The sequence below is a fragment of the Microchirus variegatus genome (genome assembly GCF_963457635.1).
Source record: "Microchirus variegatus genome assembly, chromosome: 6".
Lineage (NCBI taxonomy): Eukaryota > Metazoa > Chordata > Actinopteri > Pleuronectiformes > Soleidae > Microchirus > Microchirus variegatus.
Genome location: NC_139807.1, coordinates 1278373 through 1306245, shown reverse-complemented (window position 1 = coordinate 1306245; position 27873 = coordinate 1278373). Strand labels below are relative to the sequence as shown.

The following is a 27873-nucleotide window of genomic DNA, read 5'->3' as shown; positions in this document are numbered from 1 at the left end:
AAGAGTCAAAATAGATTCACAATGTTTAAGTTTCAGAGCTGTTAGCTTTAATTAAACTATAGATATTAGCCAGTGAAAACCACAGACTGTTGCTCCAGCTGCTCTGGAGGAGACTCTGCTGGTTGTAGAAAGAACTTCATTTGAATGGAAATCAATGGAAATGTTGTAAATTATGTTCCAGGAAAATTAAGAGTACGTCACATATGAAGGGTAACCTTTGTGATTGACAGCTGAAGTCTGTGTGAACTTCTGTGGTTTCAAAAACGTCCACATGACGAAGGTCATAATCATAAATGTTGAGGCTTCTAAACAGGAAAACTGTGATTAAAATGTGTAAAACTGACATTAACTGGGAATGCATTGGTAAAAGGTTTGAAACCTATGTTGTATTTATTGTGTTTTGTTTGTATTTTGCAAGTCACGTAAGATTTTTGGGAAAAAGATTAGGGATTATGATATTTTGTGTGAAAGTTCATCAAATGTTGTCACTTTCATGTCAAACCTTTGTGTTGCTGTGTTACTGTGTGTTTTACAGACCTTTTTTGTTTTTATATGAAAGAACAACACATACAACAGATACAAGATGTTAAAATACAGAAATTTCAATTTAGATTCCAGGTTTTTATTATTTTTAGCATCAACTGGAAACCCATAAGAATCTGAATTCCTATTTTGACAATAAGTTCCTATTGTACGATACAAACTGTTACGTCCACTCCTATGTGTGTCGTGCTTTATTGTTTACTTTCCTCTAAATAGGAACTGACTTTACAAAATTGACATAAAGAAAACCTCAAGTGAGAAGTTGACTAATTCTCCCTTAGAAAAGTTTTTAAACATCCCTTAATAACCACAGTTTCTTTCATTTAAATGTTTTTGTTGTCACACTACTGTAAAATAGTGTATTATTACCTCCTCTAACTGTAGTTTGTTGATCTTCTTCCAGAGGTCTCAGTCCCTGTGAGCTTGCAGGAGGTGGGAGGATATATAGAGAAACAGGTGGCATATCTCTCAGGTGAGGACTCTGAGTTTCATTATTTCAAAAATCCGGCTAAAAGCACATCTGTTATCATAACATCTTTAGTCTTATAGTCTCATGTCTTTATTTCCAGGTGGTCGTGGTGAAGACTCCAGCGTCATCATCACTCTCCCAGAATGCTCGGCTTTCAGTGACATTCCAGAGGAAGCTTTAGCCAAAGTCTTCACGTACCTCACTCTCATTCCTCGGTGTGTCACACTTTTATTTATTCCTCTCTGTGACTCTCTCTCTCTCTCTCTCTCTCTCTCTCTCTCTCTCTCTCTCTCTCTCTCTCTCTCTCTCTCTCTCTCTCTCTCTCTCTCTCTCTCTCTCTCTCTCTCTCTCTCTCTCTCTCTTCTGCTTCCTTTCTGCAGTGCGCCAAAAAAGAAAATTGTATTCTGATCACAGCTGGCCTTCATTCCTGATCTGTCCTAGTGATGCCCTCTATCTATCTATCTATCTATCTATCTATCTATCTATCTATCTATCTATCTATCTATCTATCTATCTATCTATCTATCTATCTATCTATCTATCTATCTATCTATCTATCTATCTATCTATCTATCTATCTATCTATCTATCTATCTATCTATCTATCTATCTATCTATCTATCTGAGTCATGACATGACATATTTCCACATTTCCTCATTTTTCTTAAGCAAGATATAATTTTAGATGACAAGAAAACACAGCTAGCTAGCAAGTCTCTGTCTGTCTGTCTGTCTGTCTGTCTGTCTGTCTGTCTGTCTGTCTGTCTGTCTGTCTGTCTGTCTGTCTGTCTGTCTGTCTGTCTGTCTGTCTGTCTATCTATCTATCTATCTATCTATCTATCTATCTATCTATCTATCTATCTATCTATCTATCTATCTATCTATCTATCTATCTATCTATCTATCTATCTATCTATATATATGAGTCATGACATGACATATTTCCACATTTCCTCATTTTTCTTACAGAACAAGTCAACCCGGAGTCAAATTCATCATCATTTTAGACCGAAGACTGGACACATGGACATCTATCAAAACTGCACTGGCCAGAATATCAGTGAGTGTCTTTTTTTTTCTCACTATTATACATAACTAGACTGTTGTGATCATCCTCGTCATCATCATCATCATCATCATCATCATCATCATCATCTCCCCCACACTGTTCTTACAGGCTGGTGCTTTTTATTATGTGTTGCTGTCCATGGTGCTGAAGAAGTAGCAGCACTTCACTGAAATAAGGTCATTCTTGTTATAAGTTCACTTTCTACTTTCCATCCAACAAAAATATTTACTATTAGAGGCCATTTATTCTTTTATACATACAATAAAATCTGGCACGACATCTTTTACCATATTTGAGCAACTACTTTCCTCTTCTTTGTGACGTCTGATTACTCTTATTTGGTTGTTATGGGCTTTTATTCTGTATTGTTATAGGTGTTAGTTGTCTATGTATCTGCAGAATGGGAGCCTGGTGTAAAGCAGTTTTAACTCTATCTGGACAATTTACCTGGTACTTTTAATCTTTTGCTGTTTAATTAAATGAAACGACATATTGACTTGATGTATTATCACATTAGATCCACTGCTGAGAAAACCTAACACTAACAGCACTTGGTGCTTATTTAATGCACATTAGAAATAGCGTTGAGCATTGAAGAGTTTAGTACTTCTTGGGGAAAAAAAAGACATATAATCTAAGAAATAACAGTCCTGCAGGGAGGAAGACTATTCTACACCTTCACTCAGAAATGTCCTGACTTTCCTGCACACACAAACAAATACATAAAACACATAAAATATATCAATTTATCTCAAGAAACAACACAAAACAGGATTGTATCACAAGATGCAACTCAAATATCTCCTATCAGAGACCATTTAGAATACTTTCTTACAGATTTGGCAACACAATCTGACATATGGTCACCAACATCATCATTAGATGTGATATTTATCTTCTTCTACTTCCTTTAGTTTCCTTTATTACTCTACTCTTTATGTCTGGGGTATAAAAGTATAATGAGAGGGAGAGTGTGTGTGTGTTTATGTCACTGTGTTAGAATATATAATACATAATGTATATTTATATAGTGATATAGTTTGTTTTCTACTGAGCCTTCTGTATCACTGCTGCAAATGAATGAGTAAGCAAAAACTGTGTGATGACGCGGGAAGCTGAGGAGGAGGAGGAGGAGGAGGAGGAGGAGGAGGAGGAGGAGGAGGAGGAGGAGGAGGCACAGAAACATTGCAGTGAGCTCTGCCTCTGCAGGCAGCAGCAGCAGCAGCAGCAGCAGCGGCGGAGCTGCGGCTGTGCTCAGAGAAACGGCCGCATGAGGGAGCTGCGCACCTGAGCTTTACGCACCAATTTACGCACCGGACACACGGGACGGGCCGACATGTCTTCCCACACCATGGCTGACTGTTTTTACCGGCGGGGAGTGCCGAAGATCCGGAGGAGCCCGGTAACGAACTGCTGCTGTTGCTGCTGCTGCTGCTGCTGATGATGATGATGATGATCAATGGAGGAGTTTAGGGAGAAGTTTTTTTTGGGAGGAGGGAGGAGGAGAGGGCGGGTGGAGAGAGAGAGTGAATGCTGCAGTGTCTGCACTGCGGTGTGCAGACACTTGTGCTTGGTCATGCAGTTTGTGTGAGCTGAATGAAACCTGACTCAGACTGTGCGCTGGTTTATTTATATTTGAGTGCACATTTATGTTTGTTTTACGGCTGCTCGTCGACCTCTGTGTCGGAACTGCAGGAACAAACCAATGTCAAATGTCGGTGGCATCTGCATCATGGGAGGGGGGGGGGGGGGGGGGGGGGGGGGGGGGGGCTCAATAAAACGTTCAAATGTAATGTGTAATCAGAGAAGTCTGCATGTTTTACGCCTGAACAGACACGGTGGTTTACTGTGTTGTGCGTCTCCCCACGTTATTGCGCAATCGTTACCTCGCACAACCTGGAGACGATGACGTGTGCAGACGCTGTAGAGACTGAACATTGAATCCATTAAGGCTGACACTAATCTACTGAGTGACAGACGAGCTGAGAACTCCAGTCCATCCTCTCAGATATGGAGCATTTAAGTGTTTTCTTTCTCTCCATCAGCCTCTTATGATGTTATATCTCTAAATATGTTTGATGATTCAGTCCAAAGTTTTCATGCATCATCATCGTCATCATGAATGTGACAGTGACCATGTTTTCCGTCTTGAAGGCTTCCTTCCCTGGGAACCTGCACCTGGTCCTGGTGTTGCGACCGACCAGCTTCTTCCACCGCACCGTCACCGACCTCGGCTTCCGCTTCAGCCAAGAGGACTTCATGCTCAAAATGCCAGTAAGGCGACTCTTTCTGTTTCCAAGCATGTGTCACATGATCACAACAAAGATTCAGCTCATTTATTATATTTTGCAGGGGTGTTTCAAGAGAGTTTGGACTTTCTCCAATAATAAAACTGGAGCAAACTAGTGACATTTAGCCGGGTTATGGGGTTTCCAACCAAGATGTCATTGCAATGTCCTGTGAATATCCACTTATAACATTTAAGGATGTTCTTGGGGGTCACACTCTTGACTCAGGGCCCCAGGTGGCTTCCTGTTTTGCCTATACCTGATACTTCGGTGGATGGAGCCATTCAAAGTTTGGGCTCACTTAGAAATGTCCTTATTTTTTAAGGGAAAGCACTGTTTCAGTGAATATAACATTAAGTGAATCATAAACCACACTCTATACATTGTTAATGTGGTAAACGACTATTCTAGCTGCAAACGTCTGGTTTTAATGGAATATGTACATAGGTGTATAGAGGCACATTTCCACTGTTCTAATGGTACATTGTGTTTGCTAATGGCGTTAGAAGACTATTGGATGATTAGAAAACCTTTTTGCTATGTTTTGCTGCTTCTTAAAAATCATTATTTCTAATCTCGTCAATGTCTTGACTATATTTTCTATTCATTTTCCAACTCTTTGGTGAACAAAAGTCTGACTTTTAATGGAAAACACAAACAAAATTGTATCGTTTTCATATTTGTGATGATCTATCATCGCAGTGATATTATTAGCAATGTTATAGTGATCTCTTGTGATCACTTGTTTTTATTGAGTTCAATGGTTGTGCCAAAGGGGATTAAGTCAATTGGACACTAAATTGACCGTAGGTGTTGAGTGAGATAGGATAGTAGATATGATAAAGCAGTAGAAGATGGATGGTTGTGTCAAAGAACAGTTGAAATCTACCTCAGGAACATTAAAATCTTATCTACCTGTGTGTGTGTGTGTGTGTGTGTGTGTGTGTGTGTGTGTGTGTGTGTGTGTGTACAGGTGGTGATGCTGAGCTCCGTCACAGACCTGCTTCACTACATCAGTGAGAACCAGCTGACGTCAGAGTTCGGAGGAACCCTGGACTACTGTCACAGCGACTGGATCGTTTTACGAACGGTACGATACAGATACGCGCTGAAACTCAGTCACTGTAAATGGACCAATAATATGATTCTTACCACATACATAAAAAAACCCTAACCATTTTATACAAAATTACAGTGGAATATGTACTAATACGATAACATATAAATGGAAACCATGTCCCAATTTCTCCAAATCTACAGACATTTTATTGTTTTTAAAAAAAGAAGAAAAAAAAGAAAAAATCTGTAAGAATACTGAATTCATATTTTATGTAAATTTGCATTTGAATGTGAAATAAATATGTTAAATTATATTTTTAAAAACCATAATAATAATGTAATATCATATTATGGTTAATTACTTGTAATTCTAAAGGTAAATCTTTAAATTACTGATAATATCTGTTAATTTACAGTTATTTCACTGGAAAATGGAAATAAACCTGTAAAAATACAGACAATTGTTAAAGATGAAGCCTACAGATACAATAAATTATCATGAAAAAAACCCCATAATATTAAGGTAATCTTACATTATGGTTAATTAACTGTGATTTTAAAACCTAAAATTACTGAACATATCTGTACATTTACTAGCATTTCATTGTTTTATTGGAAAACAGTAAAAATCTGTTAAAAATTACATTTTTTGATTTCCTGTAAAATGACATTGTTTTCAACAGCGTGTTTGATATAGAAACTCTGCAAAAATGGATGTAAAATTATATTTTTCTGTGTGTTTTTTTTTTTTCACTACAGGCGATTGAAGGTTTCGCTGTGACGGTCAAAGACATCGCACAGATGCTTCAGGGCTTCGGCACCGAGCTGGCAGAGACGGAGCTGCCGGACAAAGGGAAGGCCATCGAGTCTCTGCTGGAACTACAGACGGAAAAATACAAGAAACTCAAGGTAACGATTCAACTGTGTTCACATCACATACAAGTATCATAACATTGTTTCCATTATAATGTAAACTGTCCGCTGACAGGATGCAATCAGGTCCGTGTCAAAGGAGGGTCGTCATCTCCTCTCCAGTCTGGAAAACTCTGGGAATGAGGACGACGCTCACTGGGACGTGAAGCTGGACTGGGAGACGGTGCAGAGGTAAGACATCGTCCATCAGTGTCTTCTTTTGTCTGTGAATGGTTTAATAACCTAAATGCTAACATGTGGACACTGTGAACACCTGCAATACTTTTCTGATTTCTTGACACGTGGCTATGGCAAAGTCCCATTTTTTGTAGGCTCCTGGCTCAGCTCCGGGACATGGAGTCGGCGTTCGACGGCTTCTTTGAGAAGCATCATCTGAAACTTCACCAGTATCTGCAGCTGCTCAGATACGAGCAAAGCTTTCAGGAGGTACAGAGTGACTGATTTTATGTTATATTCACTGGAAAAAAGTGCTTTTCCTTCAAAAAATAAGGACATTTCCCACACAAAGTGACCCCAAACAGGGGCATAATGTGCTGTGTATGTGACGGTATGTACTTCCTGTTTAGATGGAGTTTTGTCTGGAGCACCTGACGGCTCAGGAGAGGGAACTGTCTGTATCTGTGGACACTGAGGCTCAGACCGAACACGCTCTTAAAAAGCTGGACAGTCTGGAGTCCAATGCACAGGTTAGTCGTTAAATCTGTAAAGAACTTGATTTTTTTAACCACATTTCAATTCAATCTGACTGTTTCTTGTTTGGCTGGATCAGGAGGTGGTGTCTCGAGCTCAGATCCTCATCCTTCACGGACACCAGCTCTCAGCCAATCACCACTTCGCCATGGCCCTCATCATGCAGCGCTGCAACGAGCTGCGTCACCACTGTGACACACTCACCGCTGCACTGAAGTGCAAACACGCTCGCCTTCTGCACACACACCAGCTGCTGCTGCACCTCGGACAGGTACTGAGACACACACTTACACACACACTGTGTAGTTATAGTCATTTAAAAGTCGTTGCATCAGTAGAAGGGACTTCTGTTCAGGATGTTTAACAGACTAATGTCTAAAAATATGGCTCGATGATCAGATCCTCAGATCCCTCTTTATCAGCCTTTTACTGTTAACTTGTGAGTTAACGAGTGTTACCTCGATGCAAAAACACGACAGAAGCCACAATATTTAACATTCTAAAGAAGAAAGAACAGAGAGAAGAGCAGAGTCCTGCTGTGATTAAACAGCCACCGAAATGGTGAATATTTCACTTCTTTACGTGTCTGTGAAACAACTCGTCATACACTATCGTTCAAATGTTTGGGCTTTGTGTTTTCCATTAAAAGTCACACTTTAATTCATCCAAAGAGTTGCAAAATGAATAGAAAATATAGTCAAGACATTGACAAGATTAGAAATAATCGTCAAAGAACCAGCAAAACTGTTTTCAGCTGTGCTAACATCATTGCACAAGGGTTTTCTAATCATCCAATAGTCTTCTAACACCATTAGCAAACACAATGTACCATTAGAACACTGGAAATGGGCCTCTATACACCTATGTACATATTCCATTAAAAAACAGTGTATTTCTGATTCATTTAATGTTATATTCATTGAAAACAAAGTGCTTTTCCTTCAAAAATAAGGACATTTCTAAGTGAGCCCAAACTTTTGTACTGGTCGTGTAGACCCGAGCGTTAAAGTTTATATTTTTGTACAAAACCTGACGAATGGCGATGTTCAACTGCTAAATCGTATCTCTCATACTCACACTCACATACACGCTTTAGTGGGAACCAAAGCAGGTAAATGTTGCTTCTCTAGATATTGAATTAGTCCTTCATAAATAACCCATTCTCTACTAGAAACCCTCCTGCAATTAGGAGCAGCAGGCAGGTGAGGACTCAAACCAGCAACCCTAAAGTTACAAGTCAAGCTCCCTTTCCCCTTACTGACCAACATTTGTTTGAACACATGTGGTTTGAACACCAAACACCTGCAATGCTTGTCTAATGTGTCCTCATGTGACCACAGACGTGTCATGTGACCTCAGGTGACTCCTATAACCATCAACATGAACTCTTCCAGCGACTCTCGTTTACTCTGTAACGGCAGTTTCTCTCACACCAGGACACGTTTTCACAGAGGTTAAATTCTCGGGTTTCATCACAAACTTTCAGAACTGACAGAACCGTCTGCATCATTCATCTGCCGTCTCCTCCTCTCAGGCTCAAACGTGGTGTGATGATGGAGCGTATCTGCTGGCCAATCAGCTGGTTGAAAACTTCCAGTCCAAGGAATCGGCCCAGGCTGCTTTAAGGGACATCGAGAAATTCCTGGAGGGGGCGCCGTCCATACTGAGCTCAGGACCTGACGTCTTGGCCATTGAATACGAGGCAGTCATCACTCCTAATCTGCAGGTCAGGTCCCCGGACTCTGTAACTACTATATACACTACCGTTCAAAAGTTTGGGCTCACTGAGAAATGTCCTTATTTTTGAAGGAAAAGCTCTTTTTTTTCCAATAAATATAACAAGCTGTGAAAAAAAGAAGAATACAATCTTGAGGAAAAAAAATTTTTGGAGAAAAAAAAAACATTTTGTGAAAAAAATCCAATTTTGTTAAAGAAATTAAAATGTTGAGAAAAAAATTAAAACGTTGAGAAAAATTTTGAAATTTTGAGATTTTTTCTGAAATTGTGAGATTTTTTTTGAAATTTTGAGTTTTTTTTTTGAAATTTTGAGAAAAAAAATTAAATTTTTGAGAAAATGTTTTGAAATTTTGAGAAAAAAATAGAAATGTTGAGAAAAAAAATTCAAATGTTGAGAAAGTTTCAAATTTTGAGAAAAAATTCAAATTTTGAGAAAAAATTCAAATTTTGAGAAAAAATTCAAATTTTGAGAAAAAATTCAAATTTTGAGAAAAAATTCAAATTTTGAGAAAAAATTCAAATTTTGAGAAAAAATTCAAATTTTGAGAAAAAATTCAAATTTTGAGATTTTTTTTTGAAATTTTTGAGAAAAAATAATTAAATTTTGAGAATTTTTTTTTTGAGATTTTAAAAAAAAATAAATGGTACATTGTGTTTCCAAATCCATGTCCTGCCTCCACATCATTCTCCTTGTCTCTGTTTTAGGTCCAGATTGGGAAAACCTTTGAGAAACACGCCACAGTGCAGCAGATGGTCCACAACCGTCAGACCTGTCTGAGGAAACAGGCCGACAAACACGTGCGACCCGTGCAGCTGGTCGCCCCCAGGTCTGAAAACCCACCGCGAGCCAAGTCCCCGCTCTTCTCCCCCAAACACGGTACACAACAGACAACACTCACACATGTGTAACAGGGCGTCCGCGGGGTCTTAACAAGTATTACAAGATGATAAATACATCTTGGGAAAATGAAGGCCCTTAATTTAAATAGTGTCCATAGAGTTTTACTGCAAAAAATACATTATACATGAATGTATTTATTTTCCTCCGCTGCAAGATCGGCTCGGCACGTGACGTTAAGCATCTTGCGACAGCGAACAAGCTCCTCCTGGTGCGAAATAGTATCTGAAATCGCACAAAATTAACCCCAGAATCGTCAGATGTGGGAAAATGTAGGTTTTTTATCGATTAATTTGCAAACTAAAACTAAAAGTTTTGTAAGTTAAATATGTGTTGCTGATTACAGCTGATTATAGTGGTGATAAAGTCTTAAAAAGGTATTGAAATTAACTTCAGGATTCCTGCAAATACCAACATAAAGAATCACTGTTGGAATCGCAAGTTTGGGCTCACCTATACAATTTTGTTGTGTTTTCCATTAAAAGTCAGACTTTTATTCATCAAAAGAGTTGCAACATGAATAGAAAACATAGTCAAGACATTGACAAGATTAGAAATAATGACTTTTATTCCAAATAATAATTTTGCCCTTTCGTCAAAGAACCAGCAAAACTGTTTTCAGCTGTGCTAACATCATTGCACAAGGGTTTTTAAGGGTTTTCTAATCATCCAATAGCCTTCTAACGTTATTAGCAAACACAATATACCATTAGAACACTGGAAATGGGCCTCTATACACTCTTAGAAATAAAAGTGCTAAGTAGAACCATATAAGGTTCTTCAGCTTCTCCTCATGGGAGAACCCTTTTGGAGGGTTCCACCAAGAACCCTTTAAAACCCTTTATTCAGGAAAGGGGTTTTAAAGGGTTCTCTGGATCAAAATGGTTCTTACTGGAACTATTAGTGTTACCAAGAACCCTGTTCCCAAAGAAAGGGTTTTTCAGAAGCAAATGGTTCCAGGTAGAACCTAAGCACTTGTAGAAGAACCCTTTTGGAACCCTTATTTCTAAGGGTGTACACCTATGTACATATTCCATTAAAAACCAGACGTTTGCAGCTAGATTAGTCGTTTACCACATGAATAAATTTAATGTTATATTCATTGAAAAAAAAGGTGCTTTTCCTTCAACAATAAGGACATTTCTAAGTGAGCCCAAACTTTTGAACGATAGTGTAGATTTTTCATCTATATAAAATATATATAGTCCTGATCAAACATCATCCCTGGTTCCCATCATGCTCAGTCGACTTTTCCCACAGATGAACTCCCTCCCTCCTCCTGTTTCCTGCAGCCCAGTATGAGGTCTTATCGCGGCCGCATGGGGCCTGGCACCAATCCCCTCTTCCACTTCCATCTCTCCATCCTTTTAGACACCACGCTTACATTAGCACATCACAGGGTCCCACAGAGCAGAGCCTAAGGTGCTGCTGAATGGGCTCTGTGGGGTTACCAGGGCCACCTTTACAAACACACGGGAACAAAGGTAGACGGTATATAATCAGCCCTCTGGGACTCTGTGAAGAGACTGTCCTGTTAGTCGGGATAGAAACCGTGAAACCGTACGCGCTTCGTATACTGTATACATTAAAGAGCGTTTCATCTCCCCCTCTGTATCTCATGGGGTTGGTGCACAAAGCTGCATATATACAGTGGTACCCAATTAATACTGTATGTGTACTCTGGTAAATTCACATTTGGTTTGACTTTATTTTTAATTGTATTGTCCCTTTTTTGTCCAGCGAGAGTCTGAAGTTGAAAGGACGAACGTAGGCCTCGTCCTCTGCGTCCGTTCATGTCTTCTTCAAGGCTTCAAGAGAGATTTCAGAGAGGAGATGGAAGACAAACGCTGGTTCACTTTGATTGAGCCGACACATGTTAATGAATATCATATACGACACAGTTCTTACTCGAGCTGGGATTAAAAGGAGCGATGAGCGCTGTGCAAAAAACGTTAGATCTGGTTCCAGGCTGAAGCGTTAATGGAGAGGCAGCCTATCGTCACTGATTATGTCATATATTCATCCTCCTCGTGGATTTATGAGGAATAAAGGGAAAAAAAGGTCATCGCCAGGGCAGGCACATGTCTGTGTGATGCTCAAGGTCATATATGGAATCATGTATGTGAATGATCCTCTGTGATGTTTTCACAGGAGACGGTCTGAAGTTCACCTTCGACCTCTCTTTGCCGGGGAAGAGAGGCTCACGCAAGAGCCCCAACTCTAGAAAAGTAAGTCTATATTTTATTATATTTTTTATCAATATTTCGGTGAAAAAAAAAATTAAATAAATCAGCGTTTGGTGTTTTTCGCTCAGATCGAAGTGATTCACGACTATCAGGAGAGCGGAGGCTGCGTCTCCTACAGTCTGGAGGGAGAAGACAGTCCTGACCTGCTGAAGCGGTGAGGAGGAGGAGGAGGAGGAAGGAGGGAGGAGGAGGAGGAGGTGGAGGAGGAGGAGGAAGGAGGAGGAGGAGGAGGAGGAGGAGGCGTCAGTCCACACATCTGTTTTGTCCTCACTGCTGCATTTGATGTTGTTTTACTCTGTGATTCTCTTTGTTCAGAGATAATGATGCCCTCTGGCTTCTGTGTGTGTGTGTGTGTGTGTGTGTGTGTGTGTGTGTGTGTGTGTGTGTGTGTGTGTCACAGCCATGTAATGAGGGAACTCATAGAGACTGAAAGAATCTACGTGGAAGAGTTGCTGTCAGTGCTGCTGGTGAGTAAACAATAAAAAAACACACTTTAGATTAGGGAACACATATACACCATTAAAGGTGTCATATGTAAGAATGTGGCCAAAAACAGTTACTACATTCAAATTCAAAATACAGATGTCTTTTAGGTTTCGTTTTCTACTGACTGCAGTGGTTGGTAGACGGCGGTAGGTGGCGCCACATGACGCCAAAACATGATTTCAAAACATAAACATGATTTGCAGTCTGCAAAATATATTTTTTAATGCAAATATTTTGTCTGAGTTCAGTTTGTTATATGAACATTATTCCTGAGTCTCTGTGACATATTAGGAGGATTTTATGGCCATTTGATTTAGATTTATTACATAATGCACCTTTAACTAGATGCTTACTAACATGCATATGTCGCATACTAGCCCTTTATTAGTAAATATTAAGCACGTATTAACACCTTATTCTACCTCTATTACATAAGGTGTTAATATGTGCTTAATATTTAGTAATAAAGGGCTAGTATGCGACTTATATGCATGTTAGTAAGCACCTAGTTAATAGTAAATATGTGTTCCCTAATCTAAAGTGTTACCATTAAAATATGTAGCAAAAGAATGAATCAAGTTTGAAAACACAAGGACATTGATATTAATTAGATTATTGTGTCATTAGTCAGATTATCCTCATTATATTCATTTAATAACTGACTGTGTCGCCTATTATTAGTATCAACGATTGCTATTAAGCCTCTCGTACTCTTCTGTGTGTACAGTATATAGTGACTTCAGTCTGTGTATACAATAATATGTGTGTATATTTAGTTTTTTAATTCATAAGCACTTATATTATCAACATTACTGATAAATATGTATAAAGGACGGCGACTGTAGGTGGCTAAGTGTGTCAAGGTGTGCAAATTGTACTCAGTATGATGTTTTTTCTTTTATGATGTACATATTCATAAGTGATTATTACTTAATACTTTCTTATATGTCTGAATAATCCAGGGTTACAGGGCTGAGATGGACAGTCCAGCTCTGTCAGGGCTCCTGCGCAGTAAGAGAGACGTCCTCTTTGGAAACATGCCTGAGATCTACAACTTTCACAGCAGGCAAGTCATAAATATGTATATATATAATGAATATATTGTAGATTAGCATATGAAAGGTTGACCATCACACAAAGTCTCTCAAAGTCAAACTTCTGACTGATATTAGACTTTAAATCTGCAGAGTGTGACTTTCAGTGATTTTGTTGTTGCCGTTTCCTTTGCTGCTCATTTTTATTAGGTTTTTATTTTAACTTATTGTATATTTTATTGCGTCCTTTAACTCATACAAAAGCACTTTGGGTCAAACTGGCCTGACGTGAGTCTCACTTTACTCGAGCGATGTTGCTGTTGCGTCCGCACGTCACCGAGTGACGAGATCCAAACACCGCTGTTACTCAGAGACACAGACTATTTTGACAGTGGTTTAAATGTATTTATTTACATTTAAAAGTTATGTTTTAATGAGCTTTATTCGTAAATAAGCTAAATTATATGCAAACGTTGCTTGATTTGGAATAGTACACGTTTAGAAACTGTTGTAGTCCACACGTACAATATCTTTTATTCACCATGTTTGTCACCATTCTAGCTGTAAATAATGTGTAAGTTAAGTGATATATGCACCTGTACAGTGTGTGCATTGAGGTTGTTGTGATGAGGCTTTTGTTGACACGTGTTTTGCCTTTGTCCTCTCTGGAAATCCAGGGTCTTTCTCCAGGATCTGGAAGGATGTCTGGAGGCCCCTGAAGGTGTGGGAGCTTGTTTTCTGAAGCGGGTGAGAGGATAAATGTTGATGTCGTGATCTCCTTTATGTTTTCGATCATCGAAATGTGCATCAAATACGAAGTGTATGTATGTATTGTTTTTCTTTGTCCGTTCTCTTTCAGAAAGAGAGTTTTCAAATGTACGAATGCTACTGTCAGAATAAGCCGCGCTCTGACGCGCTGTGGAAACAGTTCTCTGACTGTGCCTTCTTTCAGGTCACTGAGTTCACCTTCACACTTGTTTGTTAGCTGTGATCTGTCGCTGCCAAACTAAACTCAAAACGTCCTCTTTCCAAAGGAATGTCAAAAAAAGCTGGAGCACAAACTGGGCCTGGATTCATATCTGCTGAAACCAGTGCAGCGTCTCACCAAATACCAGCTGCTGCTTAAGGTGAGACAGAGAACACTGTTTAATAACAGTTAACGCTTTTATATTGTACGTAAATGTGCAGTTCCTTACAACACAGAGAATTTAGGTTACCTTTTTCCATTACTGTGTTAAAACACACACTACCGTTCAAAAGTTTTGGCTCACCTATACAATTTTTGTGTGTTTTGCTTTAAAAGTCAGACATTTATTCATCAAAAGAGTTGCAAAATGAATAGAAAATATAGTCAAGACATTGACAAGATTAGAAATAATGATTTTTATTCAAAATACAAGGGTTTTCAAGGGTTTTCTAATCATCCAATAGCCTTCTAACGCGATTATCAAACACAATGTACCATTAGAACACTGGAAATGGGCCTCTATACACCTATGTACATAAAAAACCAGATGTTTGCAGCTAGAATAGTCGTTTACCACATAAACAATGTATAGAGTGTATTTATGATTCATTTAATGTTATATTCATTGAAAAAAAAGTGCTTTTTCCTTCAAAAATAAGGACATTTCTAAGTGACCCTGAACTTTTGAACAGTAGTGTATATACAGAGGCTATAAGAATATGAATAAGTACAATATAGAATGTCTTATATCCTTTTTATCCCAGCACAGAAAATATATATTTTTTTTCATTTTCACCAACTATATAAACACACCTGAGCAAAAAAAAAAGCACTTAAACTTTTAAAAATCTGGTTGAATTTGTGAAATTTGGAAATACGTCACAAAATATGAACTGCACAAAATGCAATTTAAAATTATTCATAACTTTGAATCAACAACAAATAAAAAATGTTTTAATTAAAGCCTGACGATGTGACTTATAAACACACATCCACAGGATGTCCATATAAGGAGTTGTGTATCATTCCCATGGCAATTTAAGGGTGCACCTGCAGCAAAGATTCATTAAAAGTCAGACTTTTATTCATCAAAAGAGTTGCAAAATGAATAGAAATATAGTCAAGACATTGACAAGATTAGAAATAATGATTTTTATTCAAAATAATAATTTGTGTATTTGTGTATAATATGTACATGTTCCATTAAAAACCAGACGTTTGCAGCTAGAATAGTCGTTTACCACATTAACAATGTATAGAGTGTATTTATGATTCATTTAATGTTATATTCATTGAAAAAAAGTGTTTTTCCTTCAAAAATAAGGACATTTCTAAGTGAGCCCAAACCTTTATTTATGGTAGCGTACATTCCCACATGGACTTTATGTTGTGTGTGTGTGTGTGTGTTTCTCAGGAGCTGCTGAAGTACAGTTCAGATTGTGAGGGGACTTCTGAGCTGCAGGGGGCGCTAACAGCCATGCTGGACCTGCTCAAATCAGTCAACGACTCTATGCATCAGATAGCCATCACAGGATATGAGGTGAACCTGATTTATTCCTGCTAAACTGTCATAAATCTGTGCTTTAACGTAGAACTCTGACACATAAATACCTCCTTTGATTATAGGGGGACATTTGTGAGCTGGGCCGTGTGTTAATGCAGGGTTCCTTCAGTGTGTGGATCAGTCATAAGAAAGGTCCCACACGCATGAAGGAGTTGGCTCGATTCAAGCCCATGCAGCGACACCTCTTCTTGTACGAGAGAGCGCTGCTTTTCTGCAAGAGGAGGGAGGAGCACGGAGACGGCTGCGACAAGACGCCCTCGTACAGCTTCAAGCACTGTCTCAAGGTCAGTGTGTGTGTGTGTGTGTGTGTGTTTTAGAGCTCCAACTAACTGTTATTTTTGGAATCGATGAATCTGTCGATTATTTTCTTGATTAATCGTTTGGTTCATAAAATGTCATAAAATGTAAAAATAATTAATTAATACAAAAAAACAAAACCTACTTAAGTATGACTTTTTGTCAAACTTTGGACACTTTTTTGCAAATTATTTTTTAAAACTTTTTTGTCAAATTTTAGAAACATTTTTGTCTTATTTTGGACAACATATTAACCTATGACTTTTTTTTGTCAAATTTTTAGACATAATTTCTTTTTTTCACTTTCTTATCAAATTTTGGACATATTTTTGGGGCACTTTTTTTGTCAAATTTTTGACGACATTTTATTTTTGTTACTTTTTTTGTCAAATTTTTGACGACATTTTATTTTTGTTACTTTTTTTGTCAAATTTTGGACGACATACTAAAGTATGACTTTTTGTCAAATTTTGGACAACATTTTTTTGGGACTTTATTTTGGGCACAAAATGTCATACCTATAGTTGCCATACTTCTAAAACATAAAGTTCCAATAGAAACTTTTTTGTGAAATTTAGGAAAAACATTTTTGTCATATTTTGGACAACATACTAACCTATGACTTTTTCGTCAAATTTTTTACATTAAAAAAAAAACATTTTCATAAAATTTTTGACAACATTTTTTGGGGACTTTGTAAAAATTTGAACGACATACTAAAGTACGACTTTTTGTCAAATTTTGGACAAAATTTTCTTTGGACTTTTTTTTTGTCAAATTGTGTATGACATACTAACCTATGACTTTTTTGTCAAATTTTGGAAAACATTTTTTTTTTACATGATTGTCAAATTTCAGATGATATACTAAAGTATGACTTTTTTTTGGGACTTTTTTTTTTGGCACAAAATGTCACATACCTATAGCTGCCATACTTCTAAAACATAAAGTTCCAATAGAAAATTGAGGAAATATAATCTGCTGAAGCCAATCTCAGCTGACATTTGCTGAGAGTCAGGATACTGGTGTCACCACCAGCTGCTGCTGCTGCTCTTGATTTATTATTGAGGATGTGGAGAGGAAGCAGTCACACAGCACAGGGTGTGTGTCTGAACACTCGTGTTGTGACAGGACAGATGTGTTACATGATGTAAGTCTGATGTATAGCGTGGTGCTCTTCTTCTACTGTCATCTGTGTGTGTGTGTGAGTGTGTGTGTGCGTCAGTGTAATCAGTGTATGTTTCTTGACAGATGACGGCCGTGGGGATCACAGAGAACGTCAAAGGAGATGTGAAGAAGTTTGAGATCTGGTACAGTGGCAGGGAGGAGGTGTATGTGGTGCAGGTAAGGAGTCTAAAAATAGTATATTAAAGATTTGGATAAGCAGACATTTTACATTTAGAACTTACATATGGTTGTTTTGTTATGTTGTAATGAAAGTCTAGTTTATAATGTTCCAATGTTCCTTTTGCCTCTCAGGCTCCCACGGTGGAGGTGAAGATGGCCTGGCTCAGCGAGCTGCGCAGAATCCTAACGAACCAACAGAAGCTGCTCAGAGGTCTGTGGAAGCATGACGTTACTTTGGTGAAGAGAGTCTAAGCACATGGGTTCACTTGCTGACTTTTGAGCTTTGAACTTGCTTTTCTTCAATCCCCCTCAGATAATATGAGATGTGATCAAAAGCTCTGAAACCTGTGAGTGGGCCTTTGTGCTCAGGTCTTTTTTTCATCATATACTGAACTACAAAAAAGATCCAGAAATCGTGATCAATCTTAATGTCTCTTTAAAAGACCTTGTTTTTCCCCCGTTTCATAGATGAAGTGTATCGACATGGACAACATGACTTAAGTATGTCGTCCAAAATTTGACAAAAAAAATCATACTTTAGTATGTTGTCCAAAATTTAACCAAAAGGTAAAAAAAAAGAATTGTCCAAAATTGACAAAAAAGTTAAAAAACCTATTTTTGTCCAAAATTTGACAAAAAAAGTCAAAATGTAGTATGTCGTCCAGAATTTGACAATTATTTTGAAAAAAAAGATTTTGGTCCAAAATTTGACAAAAACGTCATACTATACTATGTCGTCCAAAATGTGACAAAAAAAAATCTTACTTTAGTATGTTGTCCAAAATTTTTCAAAAAAGTTAGAAAAACATATTTTTGTCCAAAACTTGACAAAAAAGTCAAAATGTAGTATTTCGTCCAGAATTTGATTTTTTTTTTTTTTTTTATTTTGGTCCAAAATTTGACAAAAACGTCATACTATACTATGTCAAATAAGTAAAAAAAATATTTATTTTGTCCACAATTTGAGAAAAAAAATTTGTCCAAAATTTGAGAAAAATGTTTTGTCCAAAATTTGACAAAAAGTAAAAATAATTTTTTGTCCAAAATTTGACAAAAAAGTAAAAAAAAACATTGTTGTCCAAAATTTGACAAAAAAGTTTGTCCAAATTTTTATGTCTCTTTACACGACCTTGTTTTCCCTCCATTTCACAGATGAAGCGTATCAACACGGACAAATGGTGGAGCACATGCAGCTGTCTCCACCAGTCTCTGAGAGGTCAGTGCTCGTGGTTGTTCACAGATGTAGTTTTGACAGAAGTAGAACAGAAACACACACATGCAACAGTCGCAGCTCTTTATTATCATTTGTTGAGTTGTTTTTCATATTTTTTTTTGTTAGCTCATAGCTTGAGTGAATCTGAAAATATAATCTCCCGTTGCTGTGGTTAAGGCTCAGTGTGAGTGCGATGTGTGAGATAAAGAGGGGGGCAGGGCCCCACTCTTGTCCACTGCTGTGTAGTTGCCTATCCCCATTGCTCCCGTCCCCTCACCTGCAGGGGCATGCGGCCGTCCAGAGGGGTCCCCAGGGGCTGTCTGCCGGGGCTGGACTTTGTCTCGCTGTCGGCCGACGTGTTTCTGTGCCTTCGCTCCCGGAGCCCCCGTCCCCGAAGTCCCCGGCAACGGCCCCGGCCACGCCCCCGTCACCGCCCCCAGCGCCACTGACCTGCCCTAACGCTCAGTGGTAAACCTTGCCTGGCTCACCTCGCCCTGGCATGACCCCCGACCAAACCTCCGAAACCTCCAGGGGCTCCTGTGTTTGCATACTGATCCTCATTCTGGTTCATAACTGACTCCCTGTGTCTCAGCATCTCCTCCCATGGTGTTTCTAACTTAAAAAAACAAACAAACAAACAACCACTCTCAGTTCTGCATCACAGATCTTGCTGTTTTGCATGTTGATGCAAAAAAAGAAAAAGAAAGAAAAGAAAATGCCTTCATTTCATGAATTGTGTTAATTTCCTCATGACGGCTGCTTTTTTTAAAAGATGGGGCTCATTTTTTGAGATCAAGCCACTGAACAATTTACTAATTTGAATGATTTGAAATCTTTAAAAATGTTTGGATCTTGATAAATCGAGACCAGATCTTCCCTTGCATTGACACGTGCAAACTCCCTTGTGTCAATCAGCGGTCACCTGTGACTTCTAATTCCCACCTTTGACAGAGAAGCTTGCACATGGCTGCTCTGTGTTCTGTCCTGTTGTCTGGCTGGTTTCTCCTGAATGGTCGTCGCTGTGTAGGAAACAACAGGACAGAGTTGGTTCTTGGCACTGATCTGGGGTCAGCTCTACTGTTCTCTTGTTGACATCATGGATCAGGAACTGTCCCGAGATTGCGTGGCCGAGGATGACGTCTATCCTGAATGTGTCTCCTGAGTCGTGACAATGCTTGGCCTTCACTGTTGTGTCGTGTTGTTTGACCTAGCAAGCAGCAGAGGGCGTCGGTGAGCTCAGAGGACACAGAGTCGGGAAGGAGCAGTCCAGACCCCCAGCCTCACTCCCCGAAACACCAGCACAACCGCAGGAGTGAGTCAATCTCATTCACACATTTATACGCTATGAATCACATGGAGTACACCACAACAGTCCATCATGATATCACAATAAAGATATTCATGATGATGATATTGATGATATTTCATAGAATTTTAAAGCAAAAGTGCTTGTTTTGTTTACGGAAGGACGTATACTACACAGTAACAACATATTCTTGATGCAAAATAAGTATTTTAATGCCAAAAACAGAGAAAAACACCAAACAAGCTTCTATATACATATGCAATTTAATGTTGAATGTAATACATTTAATAATGTGATAACGCAAACTGAATGTCTTATAATAATAATAATAATAATAATAAAAATACTGTTAGCAAATATAAAGTATTTAGTATTATTCTGTCTATATTCACTCTGTATTATAACGTGATATTGGTGGTGGGCCACATGTAACTGACATGATGCCTTTAACACAGATTGTGCCAATAACAGGCAAAGTGTTGTCTGTGTGACAGGTTGGCCCGGAGCTCATCACTCGGTAGATAACTGCTGCAAAGGTCAGGGGGAGTGGCCTGGAGGTCAAGACGCAGAGGAGGAGCTTTTGGTGGAACTGGTAAGACAGAATACAGTTAGTGACTTTTTAGTTGTGCAATTAAAGCTTTTCACTGAGGATAACTTAGTGATCGAGTGATGACATCTGATGAATCAAAAAAAATGTCATCGTCCAAAAAGTCATAGTTTAGTATGTCGTCCAAAAAGTCGCAGAAAAGTCATAGTCGTCCAAAATGTGTATGTTTGTATGTTATAAAACATTATTTTAGCCCAAAATGTCATATTATACTATGTCGTTGACCTCAATGTCATACTACACTACGTCATCCAAAATCTGACAATTTTTTTGAAAAAAAAAATTGGTAAAAAATTTCACCAAAACGTCGTACTATCCTATGTCGTCCAAAATCGGAAAATCAAAAATGTCATACTATACTATGTCGTTAACCTCAATGTCATACTACACTATTTCGTCAAAAATCTGACCATTTTTTTTTTTTTATAAAAAAAAATGGTCAGATGTCGTCCAAAATTTGAAATTTTGGACGACATAGTATAGTATGATGTTTTTGTCCAATTTTGGACAAAAACATCATACTATACTATGTCGTCCAAAATTTGAAATTTTTTTTGGAAAAACAATTTTGGTCCAAAAATTTACCAAAACGTCATACTATACTATGTCGTCCAAAATCGGAAAATGTTTTTGAAATTTTTTTTTTCGCCCAAAATGTGACCAAAACGTCATACTACACTATGTTGTCGACCAAAATGTCATACTACACTATTTCGTCCAAAATCTGACCATTTTTTATAAAAAAAAAATGTTGGTCCAAAATTTGACAAAAACGTCATACTATACTATGTCTTCCAAAATCGGATAATTTTTTTGAAACGTTTTTTTTTGCCCAAAATGTCACCAAAACGTCATACTATACTATGTTGTCGACCAAAATGTAATACTACACTATTTCGTCCAAAATCTGACAATTTTTTTGAAAAAACTATTTTGGTCCAAAAATTGACCAAAACATACTATACTACATCGTCCAAAATAGGAATTTTTTTTTTGCCCAAAATGTGACCAAAACATCATACTTTACTATGTTGTCAACCAAAATGTCATACTACACTATTTCCTCCAAAATCTGACCATTTTTTTGGAAAAAAAATTTGGTCCAAAATTTGACAAAAACGTCATACAATACTATGTCGTCCAAAATCGGAAAATTAAGAAAACATTTTTTTTTAGTCCAAAATGTGACCAAAACGGCATACTATAGTATGTCGTCGAACCCAATGTCATACTACACTTCTTCGTCCAAAATCTGACAATTTTTTTGAAAAAAAAATGTTTGTTCAAAATTTGACCAAAACGTCATACTATACTATGTCGTCCAAAATCGGAAGATTAAGAAAACATTTTTTTTTTAGTCCAAAATGTGACCAAAACGTCATAATATACTGTCGTCGACCTCAATGTCATACTACACTATTTCCTCCAAAATCTAACCATTTTTTTGAAAATAAAAATGTTGGTTCAAAATTTGACCAAAACGTCATACTATACTATGTCGTCCAAAATCAGATAATTTTTTTGAAAACAATTTTTCGCCCAAAATGTGACCAAGACGTCATGCTATACTATGTCGTCCACCTCAATGTCATACTACACTATTTCGTCCAAACTCTACCCATTTTTTTGAAAATAAAAATGTTGGTTCAAAATTTGACCAAAACGTCATACTATACTATGTCGTCCAAAATCAGATAATTTTTTTGAAAACAATTTTTCGCCCAAAATGTGACCAAGACGTCATGCTATACTATGTCGTCCACCTCAATGTCATACTACACTATTTTGTCCAAACTCTAACCATTTTTTTGAAAAAAAAATTTGGTCCAAAATTTGACCAAAACATCATACTATACTATGTCGTCCAAAATCAGAAAATTAAAAAAATATTTTTTTTTGTCCAAAATGTGACCAAAACATCATACTATACTATGTCGTCGACCTCAATGTCATACTACACTATTTCGTCCAAACTCTAACCATTTTTTTGAAAAAAAAATGTTTGTTCAAAATTTGACCAAAACGTCATACTATACTATGTCGTCCAAAATCAGATAATTTTTTTGAAAACAATTTTTTCGCCCGAAATGTGACCAAAACGTCATACTATACTATGTCGTCCAAAATCGGAAGATTAAGAAAACATTTTTTTTTTAGTCCAAAATGTGACCAAAACGTCATAATATACTATGTCGTCGACCTCAATGTCATACTACACTATTTCCTCCAAAATCTAACCATTTTTTTGAAAATAAAAATGTTGGTTCAAAATTTGACCAAAACGTCATACTATACTATGTCGTCCAAAATCAGATAATTTTTTTGAAAACAATTTTTTCGCCCAAAATGTGACCAAAACATCATACTATACTATGTCGTCGACCTCAATGTCATACTAAACTATTTCGTCCAAACTCAAACCATTTTTTTGAAAAAAAAATTTGGTCCAAAATTTGACCAAAACATCATACTATACTATGTTGTCGACCTCAATGTCATACTAAACTATTTCGTCCAAACTCTAACCATTTTTTTGAAAAAAAAATTTGGTCCAAAATTTGACCAAAACATCATACTATACTATGTCGTCGACCTCAATGTCATACTAAACTATTTCGTCCAAACTCTAACCATTTTTTTGAAAAACAAATTTGGTCCAAAATTTGACCAAAACATCATACTATACTATGTTGTCCAAAATCAGAAAATTAAAAAAATATTTTTTTTTGTCCAAAATGTGACCAAAACATCATACTATACTATGTCGTCGACCTCAATGTCATACTACACTATTTCGTCCAAAATCTAACCATTTTTTTGAAAAAAAAAATGTTGGTTCAAAATTTGACCAAAACGTCATACTATACTATGTCGTCCAAAATCAGAATTTTTTTTGAAAACAATTTTTTCGCCCAAAATTTGACCAAAACGTCATACTATACTATGTCGTCCAAAATCAGAAAATTAAAAAAAGATTTTTTTTTGTCCAAAATGTGACCAAAACGTCATACTATACTATGTCGTCGACCTCAATGTCATACTACACCATTCCTGCCAAAATCTGACCTTTTTTTTAATATATATTTTTTGGGCCTTTTTACCTTTAATGATAGTATAGTGGAGAGAGACAGGAACAGTAGGCAGAGAGATGGGTAATGACACGCTGGCAATGCTTGGTGTAGGAATCGAACCAGTGTCACCTGCAGTAAGGACAACAGCCTCAGCATATGAAGCAGATGCTCTACCAACTGAGCCACTGCTCAGAATAGTCAATATACTATGTCGTTGACCTCAATGTCATTCTACACTTCTTTGTCCAAAATCTGACCATTTTATTGAAAAAAAAAATGTTGCTTCAAAATTTGACCAAAACGTCATACTTTTCTATGTGGTCCAAAATCCGATAATTGTTTTGAAAAAAATGTTTTCGCCCAAAATGTGACCAAAACGTCATACTATACTATGTCGTTGACCTCAATTTCAAACTACACTATTTCGTCTAAAAATCAGACCTGTTTTTGGAAAAAAAATTAAAGGTCCAAAATTTGACAAAAACGTCATACTATACTATGTCGTCCAAAATCGGAAGATTAAGAAAACATTTTTTTTTTAGTCAAAAATGTGACCAAAACGTCATAATATACTATGTCATCGACCTCAAAGTCATACTACACAATTTCCTCCAAAATCTAACCATTTTTTTTAAAATAAAAATGTTGGTTCAAAATTTGACCAAAACGTCATACGATACTATGTCGTCCAAAATCAGATAATTTTTTTGAAAACAATTTTTTCGCCCAAAATGTGACCAAGACGTCATACTATACTATGTTGTCGACCTCAATGTCATACTAAACTATTTCGTCCAAACTCTAACCATTTTTTTGAAAAAAAAATTTGGTCCAAAATTTGACCAAAACATCATACTATACTATGTCGTCGACCTCAATGTCATACTACACTATTTCGTCCAAACTCTAACCATTTTTTTGAAAAAAAGAATTTGGTCCAAAATTTGACCAAAACATCATACTATACTGTCGTCCAAAATCAGAAATTTTTTTGAAAACAATTTTTTCGCCCAAAATGTGACCAAAACATCATACTATACTATGTCGTCGACCTCAATGTCATACTACACTATTTCCTCCAAAATCTTACCATTTAAAAAAAAAAAAAAAAATGTTGGTTCAAAATTTGACCAAAACGTCATACTATACTATGTCGTCCAAAATCGGAAGATTAAGGAAACATTTTTTTTTTAGTCCAAAATGTGACCAAAACGTCACAATATACTATGTCGTTGACCTCAATGTCATACTACGCTATTCCTGCCAAAATCTAACCATTTTTTTGAAAAAAAAAGTTTGGTCTTACTATGTCGTCCAAAATCAGAAATTTTTTTGAAAACAATTTTTTCGCCCAAAATTTGACCAAAACGTCATACTATACTATGTCGTCCAAAATCAGAAAATTAAAAAAATATTTTTTTTTGTCCAAAATGTGACCAAAACATCATACTATACTATGTCGTCGACCTCAATGTCATACTACACTATTTCGTCCAAACTCTAACCATTTTTTTGAAAAAAAAATTTGGTCCAAAATTTGACCAAAACATCATACTATACTATGTCGTCCAAAATCAGAAAATTAAAAAAATATTTTTTTTTGTCCAAAATGTGACCAAAATGTCATACTATACTATGTCGTCGACCTCAATGTCATACTACACTATTCCTGCCAAAATCGGACCTTTTTTTTAATATATGCTCTACCAACTGAGCCACTGCTCAGAATGTGTTACTATACTATGTCGTTGACCTCAATGTCATTCTACACTTCTTTGTCCAAAATCTGACAATTTTATTGAAAAAAAAAATGTTGCTTCAAAATTTGACCAAAACGTCATACTATACTATGTCGTTGACCTCAATGTCAAACTACACTATTTCGTCTAAAAATCAGACCTCTTTTTGGAAAAAAAATTATAGGTCCAAAATTTGACAAAAACGTCATACTATACTATGTCGTCCAAAATCGGAAGATTAAGAAAACATTTTTTTTTTAGTCCAAAATGTGACCAAAACGTCATAATATACTATGTCGTCGACCTCAATGTCATACTACACAATTTCCTCCAAAATCTAACCATTTTTTTGAAAATAAAAATGTTGGTTCAAAATTTGACCAAAACGTCATACTATACTATGTCGTCCAAAATCAGAAAATTAAAAAAAATTTTTTTTTTGTCCAAAATGTGACCAAAACATCATACTATACTATGTCGTCGACCTCAATGTCATACTACACTATTTCGTCCAAACTCTAACCATTTTTTTGAAAAAAAAATTTGGTCCAAAATTTGACCAAAACATCATACTATACTATGTCGTCCAAAATCAGAAAATTAAAAAAATATTTTTTTTTTCCAAAATGTGACCAAAATGTCATACTATACTATGTCGTCGACCTCAATGTCATACTACACTATTCCTGCCAAAATCGGACCTTTTTTTTAATATATGCTCTACCAACTGAGCCACTGCTCAGAATGTGTTACTATACTATGTCGTTGACCTCAATGTCAAACTACACTATTTCGTCTAAAAATCAGACCTCTTTTTGGAAAAAAAATTATAGGTCCAAAATTTGACAAAAACGTCATACTATACTATGTCGTCCAAAATCGGAAGATTAAGAAAACATTTTTTTTTTAGTCCAAAATGTGACCAAAACGTCATAATATACTATGTCGTCGACCTCAATGTCATACTACACAATTTCCTCCAAAATCTAACCATTTTTTTGAAAATAAAAATGTTGGTTCAAAATTTGACCAAAACGTCATACTATACTATGTCGTCCAAAATCAGAAAATTAAAAAAATATTTTTTTTTGTCCAAAATGTGACCAAAACATCATACTATACTATGTCGTCGACCTCAATGTCATACTACACTATTTTGTCCAAACTCTAACCATTTTTTTGAAAAAAAAATTTGGTCCAAAATTTGACCAAAACATCATACAATACTATGTCGTACAAAATCAGAAAATTAAAAAAATATTTTTTTTTGTCCAAAATGTGACCAAAACATCATACTATACTATGTTGTCGACCTCAATGTCATACTAAACTATTTCGTCCAAACTCTAACCATTTAAAAAAAAAAAAAATTTGGTCCAAAATTTGACCAAAACATCATACAATACTATGTCGTACAAAATCAGAAAATTAAAAAAATATATTTTTTTGTCCAAAATGTGACCAAAACATCATACTATACTATGTCGTCGACCTCAATGTCATACTAAACTATTTCGTCCAAACTCTAACCATTTTTTTGAAAAAAAAATTTGGTCCAAAATTTGACCAAAACATCATACTATACTATGTCGTCCAAAATCAGACATTTTTTTGAAAACAATTTTTTCGCCCAAAATTTGACCAAAACGTCATACTATACTATGTCGTCCAAAATCAAAAGATTAAAAAAATATTTTTTTTGGTCCAAAATGTGACCAAAACGTCATACTATACTATGTCGTCGACCTCAATGTCATACTACACTATTTCGTCCAAACTCTAACCATTTTTTTGAAAAAAAAAGTTTGGTCCAAAATGTGACCAAAACATCATACTATACTATGTCGTCGACCTCAATGTCATACTACACTATTTCCTCCAAAATCTAACCATTTAAAAAAAAAAAAAAATGTTGGTTCAAAATTTGACCAAAACGTCATACTATACTATGTCGTCCAAAATCGGAAGATTAAGAAAACATTTTTTTTTTAGTCCAAAATGTGACCAAAACGTCACAATATACTATGTCGTTGACCTCAATGTCATACTACGCTATTCCTGCCAAAATCTAACCATTTTTTTGAAAAAAAAAGTTTGGTCTTACTATGTCGTCCAAAATCAGACATTTTTTTGAAAACAATTTTTTCGCCCAAAATTGGACCAAAACGTCATACTATACTATGTCGTCCAAAATCAGAAAATTAAAAAAAGATTTTTTTTGGTCCAAAATGTGACCAAAACATCATACTATACTATGTCGTCGACCTCAATGTCATACTACACTATTTCGTCCAAACTCTAACCATTTTT

The 27873-nt window shown here is 36.5% G+C and overlaps 1 protein-coding gene across 1 annotated transcript in view; it reads left to right on the top strand.

Annotated features, from left to right (window-relative positions):
* Nucleotides 1–27873, top strand: part of mcf2a (MCF.2 cell line derived transforming sequence a) — a gene marked incomplete at both ends in the record, with an annotated part of 36771 nt that overhangs the window by 4294 nt on the left and 4604 nt on the right. The window contains 26 exons of the mRNA XM_083890595.1: nt 947–1015; nt 1113–1227; nt 1982–2072; nt 4236–4355; nt 5343–5459; nt 6188–6337; nt 6417–6532; nt 6673–6787; nt 6928–7047; nt 7131–7322; nt 8586–8777; nt 9494–9665; nt 11838–11914; nt 12001–12086; nt 12333–12399; nt 13381–13484; nt 14130–14199; nt 14312–14404; nt 14487–14579; nt 15834–15959; nt 16046–16267; nt 17532–17624; nt 17760–17838; nt 18780–18843; nt 20052–20152; nt 20641–20738. Coding sequence (XP_083746721.1) covers nt 947–1015; nt 1113–1227; nt 1982–2072; nt 4236–4355; nt 5343–5459; nt 6188–6337; nt 6417–6532; nt 6673–6787; nt 6928–7047; nt 7131–7322; nt 8586–8777; nt 9494–9665; nt 11838–11914; nt 12001–12086; nt 12333–12399; nt 13381–13484; nt 14130–14199; nt 14312–14404; nt 14487–14579; nt 15834–15959; nt 16046–16267; nt 17532–17624; nt 17760–17838; nt 18780–18843; nt 20052–20152; nt 20641–20738 — 2942 coding nt within the window. The remainder of the gene's footprint in view (nt 1–946; nt 1016–1112; nt 1228–1981; nt 2073–4235; nt 4356–5342; nt 5460–6187; nt 6338–6416; nt 6533–6672; nt 6788–6927; nt 7048–7130; nt 7323–8585; nt 8778–9493; nt 9666–11837; nt 11915–12000; nt 12087–12332; nt 12400–13380; nt 13485–14129; nt 14200–14311; nt 14405–14486; nt 14580–15833; nt 15960–16045; nt 16268–17531; nt 17625–17759; nt 17839–18779; nt 18844–20051; nt 20153–20640; nt 20739–27873) is intronic.